This window comes from Bombina bombina, chromosome 4 (genome assembly GCF_027579735.1).
Source record: "Bombina bombina isolate aBomBom1 chromosome 4, aBomBom1.pri, whole genome shotgun sequence".
In the NCBI taxonomy this organism is placed as follows: Eukaryota; Metazoa; Chordata; class Amphibia; order Anura; family Bombinatoridae; genus Bombina; species Bombina bombina.
In genome coordinates, this window is record NC_069502.1 from 639,777,911 (window position 1) to 639,789,793 (window position 11,883).

At 36.9% G+C, this 11,883-nt stretch overlaps 1 protein-coding gene across 1 annotated transcript in view; it reads right to left on the reverse strand.

The window, feature by feature from the left end:
- The window catches only part of ENPP3 (ectonucleotide pyrophosphatase/phosphodiesterase 3), a 437,931-nt gene extending 431,395 nt beyond the window's left edge, over positions 1 to 6,536 (reverse strand). Inside the window, exon 1 of the mRNA XM_053710678.1 lies at positions 6,117 to 6,536. Within this exon, the coding sequence (XP_053566653.1) occupies positions 6,117 to 6,200 (84 nt within the window). The 5' untranslated portion in view covers positions 6,201 to 6,536. The remainder of the gene's footprint in view (positions 1 to 6,116) is intronic.
- Between the last annotated feature and the right edge of the window lie 5,347 nt (positions 6,537 to 11,883).

The following is an 11,883-nucleotide window of genomic DNA, read 5'->3' on the forward strand; positions in this document are numbered from 1 at the left end:
GTTTGCCATAAGTCCCGAGTGGTGGCGTCTATTGGAAACATCTTTCTAAATATTGGAGGGGGTGAGAACGGCACACCGGGTCTATCCCACTCCTTAGTAACAATTTCAGTTAATCTCTTAGGTATAGGAAAAACGTCAGTACTCGCCGGTACCGCAAAGTATTTATCCAACCTACACAGTTTCTCTGGTATTGCAACGGTGTTACAATCATTGAGAGCTGCTAAGACCTCCCCTAGTAATACACGGAGGTTCTCCAATTTAAATTTAAAATTTGAAATATCTGAATCCAATCTGTTTGGATCAGAACCGTCACCCACAGAATGAAGCTCTCCGTCCTCATGCTCTGCAAGCTGTGACGCAGTATCAGACATGGCCCTAGTATTGTCAGCGCACTCTGTTCTCACCCCAGAGTGATCACGCTTGCCTCTTAGTTCTGGTAATTTAGACAAAACTTCAGTCATAACAGTAGCCATATCTTGTAATGTTATCTGTAATGGCCGCCCAGATGTACTAGGCGCCATAATATCACGCACCTCCCGGGCGGGAGATGCAGGTACTGCCGCGTGAGGCGAGTTAGTCGGCATAACTCTCCCCTCGCAGATTGGTGAAATTTGTTCACATTGTACAGATTGACTTTTATTTAAAGTAGCATCAATACAGTTAGTACATAAATTTCTATTGGGCTCCACCTTGGCATTGGAACAAATGACACAGATATCTTCCTCTGAGTCAGACATGTTTAACACACTAGCAATAACTTGCAACCTGGTTATAATCTTTTTTAGCAAAAACGTACTGTGCCTCAAAGAGGTACTTAAACGATTAAATGACAGTTGAGATAATGAACTGAAAAACAGTTATAGCATCAACTTTAAAACAACACAACTTTTAGCAAAGGTTTGTTCCCATTAGTAAAATAACAATAACTAAATTTGACATAAAATTATAGAGTAACGTTTTTATCCACAGTCAATATAAAAATTCTCACAGCTCTGCTGAGAGAATGTACCTCCCTTCAAAGAAGTTTGAAGACCCCTGAGATCTGTCAGAGATGAACCGGATCATGCAGGAAATATAATAGTAGCTGACTGGAAATTTTTGATGCGTAGCAAAGAGCGCCAAAAACGGCCCCTCCCTCTCACACACAGCAGTGAAGAGAAACGAAACTGTCACAATTAAAAGCAAACAACTGCCAAGTGGAAAATAAAGCCCAAACATTTATTCACTCAGTACCTCAGCAATGTAAACGATTCTACATTCCAGCAAAAACGTTTAACATGATAAATACTTATTAAAAGGATTAGTGACCTTTAACAGAGTAGTTCCGGTGAAATACCATTCCCAGAATACTGAAGTGTATACATACATGTCATTATAACGGTATAGCAGGATTTTCTCATCAATTCCATTCAGAAAATAAAAACTGCTACATACCTCAATGCAGATTCATCTGCCCGCTGTCCCCTGATCTGAAGCTTTTACCTCCCTCAGATGGCCGAGAACAGCAATATGATCTTAACTACTCCGGTTAAAATCATAGTAAAAAACTCTGGTAGATTCTTCCTCAAAGTCTGCCAGAGAAGTAATAACACGCTCCGGTGCTATTGTAAAATAACAAACTTTTGATTGAAGTCATAAAAACTAAGTATAATCACCATAGTCCTCTCACACATCCTATCTAGTCGTTGGGTGCAAGAGAATGACTGGGACTGACGTAGAGGGGAGGAGCTATATGCAGCTCTGCTGGGTGAATCCTCTTGCATTTCCTGTTGGGGAGGAGTTATATCCCAGAAGTAATGATGACCCGTGGACTGATCACACATAACAGAAGAAAACAACTGCGCAGTAATGGCGCGAAAATGAGGCTCAGTCTACAACTAGGAAGGCCCCCTGAATGGAAAAGGTGTCTAACATAGTGCCTGCCGTTTAATAAACGTTCCCCAAGTTTATAAATGTGAATTGTCAGCATAAATATGAATAAAATGCCCAAATAAAGCAATCGATTTAGCCCAAAAAAATGTCTACCAGTTTTTTAGCCCATATTAAGCCCTTTATTCTGTTTGTTTGACTAAGAAAATGGCTTACCGGTCCCCATGAGGGGAAATGACAGCCTTCCAGCATTACATGGTCTTGTTAGAAATATGGTTAGTCATACCTTAAGCAGAAAAGTCTGCTAACTGTTTCTCCCAACTGAAGTTACTTCATCTCAACAGTCCTATGTGGAAACAGCAATCGATTTTAGTTACTGTCTGCTAAAATCATCTTCCTCTTACAAACAGAAATCTTCATCCTTTTCTGTTTCAGAGTAAATAGTACATACCAGCACTATTTTAAAATAACAAACACTTGATAGAAGAATAAAAACTACATTTAAACACCAAAAAAACTCTTAACCATCTCCGTGGAGATGTTGCCTGTGCAACGGCTTGGGACTCTTTGCCATTTCCTGTTGGGGAAGAGATATCCCACAAGTAAGGATGACGCCGTGGACCGGACACACCAATGTTGGAGAAATCAGTGATTGAGAATGGGAAAAAGGAGGCGGTGTTTTGTATCATTACGTCAACGTCATTCATTGACAGGAATTCTGGAGAAGTTGAGGCCGACTTGCTAACACAGTGTGAGGAGGTGAGGGAGGATGTCCTTACACTATTGCCAGGGAGATTGGGCCGGAGGGAGTCGAGGCTGAGACGGAGGGGGGCGGGGCTGACCCAGAGGGGGGCTGGGCTATATAAATTTCCAGGGCTGGTCTGATTTCCCAGTCCGGCCCTGATGAAAAGAGGTTTTTTTGTGCAGCTTGTTCCCAGTAATGCATTGCTGCTCCTAAGTCTACCTAAATATGTTTTTCAACTAAGGATACCAAGAGAATAAAGCAATTTAGATAATAGAAGCAAATTAGAAAGTTGTTTAAAACCCCATGTTCTTTCTGAATCATAAAATAAACATTTGGGGGTTTCATGTCCCTTTAATATATGTTTAAGCTTTTAATAATTCCTTTCCCTGTAAATACTGTATATATATATATATTTTAAATATCCATCATTTTTATAAAAGTGCACATCTGACAGGCAGAGTAAAGCACATTAGAGCATAAACTAAGATTCTGAATGCTATAGTACCGTCCCTTAAAGGAACAGTTTACTAAAAAATGGTCTCCCTTACCTGCTGGAGTATATTAAATTGTTTACAAGTATTTCCATTACCCTTATATTGGCATTTGAAATAGTTTATTTAGCCTGTAGTATCCCCACCTACCCTGAAAGTGTTGGGCCTTAAGGACAAGCTGTGTAATCACAGCCAGCAGAAGAAATTATACAACCAGTGGGGTATAGAAGAGATAAGGTAATAAAATGTTAATTTTCCATTGTTCTCTCCAAGTATTGGTCTTTGGTTTATGGACAGATATAAGATAACGAAGCATGTATATGTACACAATGTGATAAAGTAATGAGCTCTGATTATACCTACAAGCTCAACCCATTTTATTAGGTTGTGGCTTCAAAACACAAAATCAGCTTTTTTTATATACACAAATAAACCTTAAAAAGCAAATCTCAAACATTTTATACTCTGCAGCTGGTAAAAAGAGTAATTGGAAACACAATAAGGGAAAAATGCAATTTATTAACAAAAGTGAACCAATAATAAAAATCAACGGAACATGCAATCAGCAATAATAAAACAATAACAGTAATAAACTAGTGATTATCAAACTTATGCTTTGTCAGTGATAATTCAGTTATTAAACCTATTTCCTAATAAAAGATAACACAAATATTAACTATCAGCCACATATACGTGCACTATGCAAATTAAAATATAGAGAAAACATCTGCAATTATTTTATAAATATTTTAGACAAAAAATAAATATAAATAACTGCAGAAGTGTCTGTGTGAAACATTTACAGGTAAGGTGTATTTAGAATTGTACCGTTAACTTGATAGACATGCTCCTTTTACAATATTATCAATTATCAAATTGACTTAGTTCCCCTGGTATCATTTGTTGAAAATCATAACTAGGTAGACAGTGCACTGCTGGGAATGAGCAGTTGATTGGCGACTACACGCATATGTCTTGTGCCATTAGCATTCGACTGGGACCCAGTAGTGTATTGCAAGCATAAAAAAATTCTAAAATATTAGAGTATTTTTTATTTTTGCACTTTTCTCCCTTTATTATTTTTTAATTTTTTTTGGATGCTCAGTTCACATGGTAATAAGCATAATTGGTTAATAAAAAAATAATATATAGCTGAAATCACATCTCTTTATGAAACTAATACATAACTTAAATATGAGTATCACAATTTTGAATTTTGATTGTACTGAAGTGTTTGCATGTTTAAATTGATCAATTATAAAATGACTCCAGCTTATATGAAATTAATTACACACATCATGAACTGGATAAGTGAAAAACATACATTCAATAAAATTAGGCAGGGATTGTCATTTTTGAATCAGTCAACCTGGTTTACTTTAGCTTTGGCTAAGTACCTTTTTCTTCTTTGAAAATCCTGTGAAATACCTGTTTTCTGTTAGTTTTTATAGGCTTTTCAAATAACATAGAAAACAAAAGTACTGATATCCATACAATGATCACATGAAAAGTTTGACGGATTAGAAATAAGACCTATGGTCTTTATCAGGAAGAGTGTTTTAGTCAGAATTTGCCCAAGATAAGAGGTTACAAAGCAAATACACAAGTGGTTCTATTCTCATTCCCACATACTCTATGGTTAATTTCCATGGGAACAGCATACTATGTATAGGGTTATGCAAAAACCCTTTGTCTTTTCTGTAACTTTATGAGCCATCCATAAAAACACAACTGGTTAAAAAAAATACTTATATTGATGGTTAGCAAAGTCCAGAGATAAGTTCCTGGAAACTCTTCATAAGGCAAAGCCTCAAAAAAAGAAGAAGGCAATTCTCATAGTCCAATACTATGGGGCCGATTTATCATGGCCCGAATGGGGCTGCATACCCCTGTTTCTTAAGACCACTGCTCCTTAATTCGTCCACTGCCTCTGAGGCTGCGGACATCAATCCGCCCGATCTCATATGATCGGGTTGATTGACACCCCCTGCTAGTGGCCGATTGGCTGCAAACCTGCAGGGGGCGGCATTGCACAAGCAGTTCACCAGAACTGCTTGTGCAATGATAAATGCCAACAGCGTATGCTGTCTGCATTTATCGATATCTAGCAGACAGTTGATAAACCGGCCCCATGTATCAATAATATCATCCAATTGAAGAAATGAAATACATTTGTAAGAGCTAGTATCCAAATCTGAGATACATAAGCATATTGATAAACCCACAGGCACAAGCAGTATTATATTTCTTAAAATTAAGATTTATTAAAATACAATTAAAATATATAGACTGAAATGCCACTCAGGGTATAAGCACAAAAACAAGGAAATACAAGTGGCTCACGGATATATGACTAAATAAAGTCCGAAACAACTCTGTCCACTTATCCTTAGGTGTCAGTCCTTCGTCCTAACCCTTCTTAGTGACTAAGCATTGAAACCTCCGACATACGTTTCACTATTTTACACAGCGTTTTTAAGGAATACTGATTGGACCAGTGGCAGGTTTCACTGGAAACCAGCAGAGCTCTGTCGGTCCCAAGCAGCATTTCTACTGTGTTTTTAACCCCTTTGCTGGTTAAATACACAGTGTAGGGTAGATAGTTATGAAATGACATGCTCTAAATAATTAGTACAGTTTATCGTTGCATAAAAATTTAATTTAAAAATTGCAGCAACAAAAAAAACGATTATCCTTTTTTAAGTTGTTTTTTTTAATAAAACCCAGTGGATTGAAAATGATACAGTAAAACATAATTCATTTTTATATTTATTTAAATCTCCTAAATGTAACGTAAAAGATTGCAAGTTTTACCCAAGGTAGTAAATTGAATGTATTTTGTGCATTTGCCATCCCATACAAAATATGATTTGATATGACAATTTGTGTTAAAAAAATGTTTGTATACTTTCTTCACCAGTTTAAATAACTTTACTATAAACATATGCACTGTAAGTTTTTGAATAAATGTATAAAACAATAGTTAAACTTTATAAGATTTTAACACTTACTGCACAGAGAATCTTGTATTTTTTTGCATCATTTTTCTTCAAAGGTTCTTCTGTCTCTAGGGTAAGAGTTGATGACTCCATCATCAGTGATTTCCTAACAGCTGTCCGCAGCTCAGCAAAACGGTGTATATTAAGAGTACTTTAACATTTAAATCAGTGTCTTCCTGATTGTAAACTCTCTACGTTTGCAGGGAGCGGCTACACTTTGTAATGTATATCTCTGGATAGTCATGGGTAAAATAAACAACAGGTCAAAGAGTAAACGGTATTATCTGTGTTACGGAGATGAGTGTAATAGGTATAGAAGCTAATAGCATTTTTTCTTCTCTCAGTAGAAATTACATACTAAAGGGGTGAAATGAAAGTTGTTTATATTTTTATTTAAAGGAAAATGTCAGTAGTTTTTGGAGCACTAATAACCTAATCAAATAATCTTTGTAGTAGCTTGTTGTCACTTGCAGGTAGAGTATAACTGTGTTATGTTTATCCTCTACAGTGGTTGTGAAGGTTAATTGATGCTCTGAGCAGGCATGCTGACGCTGCTGCAAAACAGGTCACCTGATGCATTTTCCCAAAGCACATTAACACTTTAACTTCATAATGCACCAAAGTGTTATCATGTCTAATTGTGAGATTTAGCAACACATTAACACTAAAGAAATACAATTTTGCAGCTGTATGGCACTTTTTTTTCCTTTTCAATCAGAGGACAGGTGAGATTATAGTAATTCTTGTAATTAAGCAACTATAAATATATACTTGATATACTTTAAAGGTGAGCAATGCCTTATATAAACATACACAATTGTTTTCTGAATACCTGCCTGATAATATTGTGCAACAATGTACCTGTGCTACTGAACCAGACAAGTAACACATTCAAATAGGATCCTCCCTTCACTTTCTATTTCCTAAACCGCAGCATACATAACAAAGAGTATGGCTAATATAACGTAAATATACTGACACATACAGAAGCGGATGGGGGGGGGGGGGGGGGAGTATTAGAACTCAGGGTTTAATTTCCACCTTGCTATGTTCACTGTTTGTTAGTCATTAAAAGTGACAGTATACACCAATTTTCATTTAACTGCATGTAATAGACACTACTATAAAGAATAATATGCACAGATATAAAACCATTTAAAAACTTACTTAGAAGCTTCCAGTTTAGCTCTGTTTAAAAGGTTACTGGAACACCCCCTTCCTTTGCACATGAAAAGAACCTTTACACAAACAGAAGCAAGCTGGAGTAGGTATATGTTGGTATTCTCCTAAAACTTTGGGGCTTGGTTAGGAGTCTGAAAATCAGAGCAATGTTATTTAAAAATAAGCAAAACTATACATTTAAAAAAAAAAAAAAGCTGTATAGGTTATATAAATGGATCATCTACAAAACATTTATGCAAAGAAAAATCTAGTGTATAATGTCCCTTTAAATGTTAGTTTATATTAATTTATTTAGTTTTGTAAAATAAAATGCACTATATTAAACTTGTGTGTTACGGAAGTTGAATCATTACATTTGAAGTTATATTTCTTTCATGTAATTAGCAAGAGTCCATGAGCTAGTGACGTATGGGATATACATTCCTACCAGGAGGGGCAAAGTTTCCCAAACCTCAAAATGCCTATAAATACACCCCTCACCACACCCACAAATCAGTTTTACAAACTTTGCCTCCTATGGAGGTGGTGAAGTAAGTTTGTGCTAGATTCTACGTTGATATGCGCTCCGCAGCAGGTTGGAGCCCGGTTTTCCTCTCAGCGTGCAGTGAATGTCAGAGGGATGTGAGGAGAGTATTGCCTATTTGAATTCAATGATCTCCTTCTACGGGGTCTATTTCATAGGTTCTCTGTTATCGGTCGTAGAGATTCATCTCTTAGCTCCCTTTTCAGATCGACGATATACTCTTATATATACCATTACCTCTGCTGATTCTCGTTTCAGTACTGGTTTGGCTTTCTACTACATGTAGATGAGTGTCCTGGGGTAAGTAAGTCTTATTTTCTGTGACACTCTAAGCTATGGTTGGGCACTTTTATATAAAGTTCTAAATATATGTATTCAAACATTTATTTGCCTTGACTCAGGATGTTCAACGTTCCTTATTTCAGACAGTCAGTTTCATATTTGGGATAATGCATATGAATAAATCAATTTTTTCTTACCTTAAAATTTGACTTTTCCCTGTGGGCTGTTAGGCTCGCGGGGGCTGAAAATGCTTCATTTTATTGCGTCATTCTTGGCGCGGACTTTTTTTGGCGCAAATTTTTTTTTCTATTTCCGGCGTCATACGTGTCGCCGGAAGTTGCGTCATTTTTGACGGTTTTTTGCGCCAAAAGTGTCGGCGTTCCGGCATTTAGGCGCCAAATAATGTGGGCGTCTTTTTTGGCGCTAAAAAAATATGGGCGTCACTATTGTCTCCACATTATTTAAGTCTCATTATTTATTGCTTCTGGTTGCTAGAAGCTTGTTCACTGGCATTTTTTCCCATTCCTGAAACTGTCATTTAAGGAATTTGATCAATTTTGCTTTATATGTTGTTTTTTCTATTACATATTGCAAGATGTCCCAGATTGACACTGAGTCAGAAGATACTTCTGGAAAATCGCTGCCTGGTGCTGGATCTACCAAAGTTAAGTGTATCTGCTGTAAACTTGTGGTATCTGTTCCTCCAGCTGTTGTTTGTACTGAATGTCATGACAAACTTGTTAATGCAGATAATATTTCCTTTAGTAATGTTACATTACCTGTTGCTGTTCCGTCAACATCTAATACTCAGAGTGTTCCTGATAACATAAGAGATTTTGTTTCTAAATCCATTAAGAAGGCTATGTCTGTTATTCCTCCTTCTAGTAAACGTAAAAAGTCTTTTAAAACTTCTCATTTTTCAGATGAATTTTTAAATGAACATCATTCTGATTCTGATAATGGTTCTTCTGGTTCAGAGGATTCTGTCTCAGAGGTTGATGCTGATAAATCTTCATATTTATTTAAAATGGAATTTATTCGTTCTTTACTTAAAGAAGTCTTAATTGCATTAGAAATAGAGGATTCTGGTCCTCTTGATACTAAATCTAAACGTTTAAATAAGATTTTTAAATCTCCTGTAGTTATTCCAGAAGTTTTTCCTGTCCCTGATGCTATTTCTGAAGTAATTTCCAGGGAATGGAATAATTTGGGTAATTCATTTACTCCTTCTAAACGTTTTAAGCAATTATATCCTGTGCCATCTGACAGATTAGAGTTTTGGGACAAAATCCCCTAAGGTTGATGGGGCTGTCTCTACTCTTGCTAAGCGTACTACTATTCCTACGGCAGATAGTACTTCCTTTAAGGATCCTTTAGATAGGAAAATTGAATCCTTTCTAAGAAAAGCTTACTTGTGTTCAGGTAATCTTCTTAGACCTGCTATATCTTTAGCAGATGTTGCTGCAGCTTCAACTTTTTGGTTAGAAGCTTTAGCGCAACAAGTAACAGATCATAATTCTCATAGCATTATTAATCTTCTTCAACATGCTAATAATTTTATTTGTGATGCCATCTTTGATATCATTAGAGTTTATGTCAGGTATATGTCTCTAGCTATTTTAGCTAGAAGAGCTTTATGGCTTAAAACTTGGAATGCTGATATGTCTTCTAAGTCTACTTTGCTTTCCCTTTCTTTCCAGGGTAATAAATTATTTGGTTCTCAGTTGGATTCTATTATCTCAACTGTTACTGGAGGGAAAGGAACTTTTTTACCACAGGATAAAAAATCTAAAGGTAAATTTAGATCTAATAATCGTTTTAGTTCCTTTCGTCACAATAAGGAACAAAAGCCTGATCCTTCATCCACAGGAGCGGTATCAGTTTGGAAACCATCTCCAGTCTGGAATAAATCCAAGCCTTTTAGAAAACCAAAGCCAGCTCCTAAGTCTGACAGCACAAGGGGTTTGGGAATCTCAGGAGGTGAGATTACCGATCAATATTTTGGAACTCCGTGCAATTTTCAGAGCTCTTCAGTCATGGCCTCTTCTAAGAGAGAATCGTTCATTTGTCTTCAGACAGACAATGTCACAACTGTGGCATACATCAATCATCAAGGAGGGACTCACAGTCCTCTGGCTATGAAAGAAGTATCTCGAATACTGGTATGGGCGGAATCCAGCTCCTGTCTAATTTCTGCGGTTCATATCCCAGGTATAGACAATTGGGAAGCGGATTATCTCAGTCGCCAAACGTTACATCCGGGCGAATGGTCTCTTCACCCAGAGGTATTTCTTCAGATTGTTCAAATGTGGGGACTTCCAGATATAGATCTGATGGCTTCTCATCTAAACAAGAAACTTCCCAGGTATCTGTCCAGATCCAGGGACCCTCAGGCGGAAGCAGTGGATGCATTGTCACTTCCTTGGAAGTATCATCCTGCCTATATCTTTCCGCCTCTAGTTCTTCTTCCAAGAGTAATCTCCAAGATTCTGATGGAATGCTTGTTTGTTCTGCTGGTGACTCCAGCATGGCCTCACAGGTTTTGGTATGCGGATCTTGTCCGGATGGCCTCTTGCCAACCATGGACTCTTCCGTTAAGACCAGACCTTCTGTCTCAAGGTCCTTTTTTCCATCAGGATCTCAAATCCTTAAATTTAAAGGTATGGAGATTGAACGCTTGATTCTTAGTCAAAGAGGTTTCTCTGACTCTGTGATTAGTACTATGTTACAGGCTCATAAATCTGTATCTAGAAAGATATATTATCGAGTTTGGAAGACTTACATTTCTTGGTGTCTTTCTCATCATTTTTCCTGGCATTCTTTTAGAATTCCGAGAATTCTACAGTTTCTTCAGGATGGTTTGGATAAAGGTTTGTCTGCAAGTTCCTTGAAAGGACAAATCTCTGCTCTTTCTGTTCTTTTTCACAGAAAGATTGCTAATCTTCCTGATATTCATTGTTTTGTGCAAGCTTTGGTTCGTATAAAGCCTGTCATTAAGTCAATTTCTCCTCCTTGGAGTTTGAATTTGGTTCTGGGGGCTCTTCAAGCTCCTCCGTTTGAACCTATGCATTCATTGGACATTAAATTACTTTCTTGGAAAGTTTTGTTTATTTTGGCCATCTCTTCTGCTAGAAGAGTTTCTGAATTATCTGCTCTTTCTTGTGAGTCTCCTTTTCTGATTTTTCATCAGGATAAGGCGGTGTTGCGAACTTCTTTTCAATTTTTACCTAAGGTTGTGAATTCTAACAACATTAGTAGAGAAATTGTGGTTCCTTCATTGTGTCCTAATCCTAAGAATTCTAAGGAGAAATCATTGCATTCTTTGGATGTAGTTAGAGCTTTGAAATATTATGTTGAAGCTACTAAGAATTTCCGAAAGACTTCTAGTCTATTTGTTATCTTTTCCGGTTCTAGGAAAGGTCAGAAGGCCTCTGCCATTTCTTTGGCATCTTGGTTGAAATCTTTAATTCATCATGCTTATGTCGAGTCGGGTAAAACTCCGCCTCAAAGGATTACAGCTCATTCTTCTAGGTCAGTTTCTACTTCTTGGGCGTTTAGGAATGAAGCTTCGGTTGATCAGATTTGCAAAGCAGCAACTTGGTCTTCTTTGCATACTTTTACTAAATTCTACCATTTTGATGTGTTTACTTCTTCTGAAGCAGTTTTTGGTAGAAAAGTACTTCAGGCAGTTGTTTCAGTTTGATTCTTCTGCTTATAATTTCAGTTTTTTTCATTATAAGATTTAAACTTTATTTTGGGTGTGGATTATTTTCAGCGGAATTGGCTGTCTTT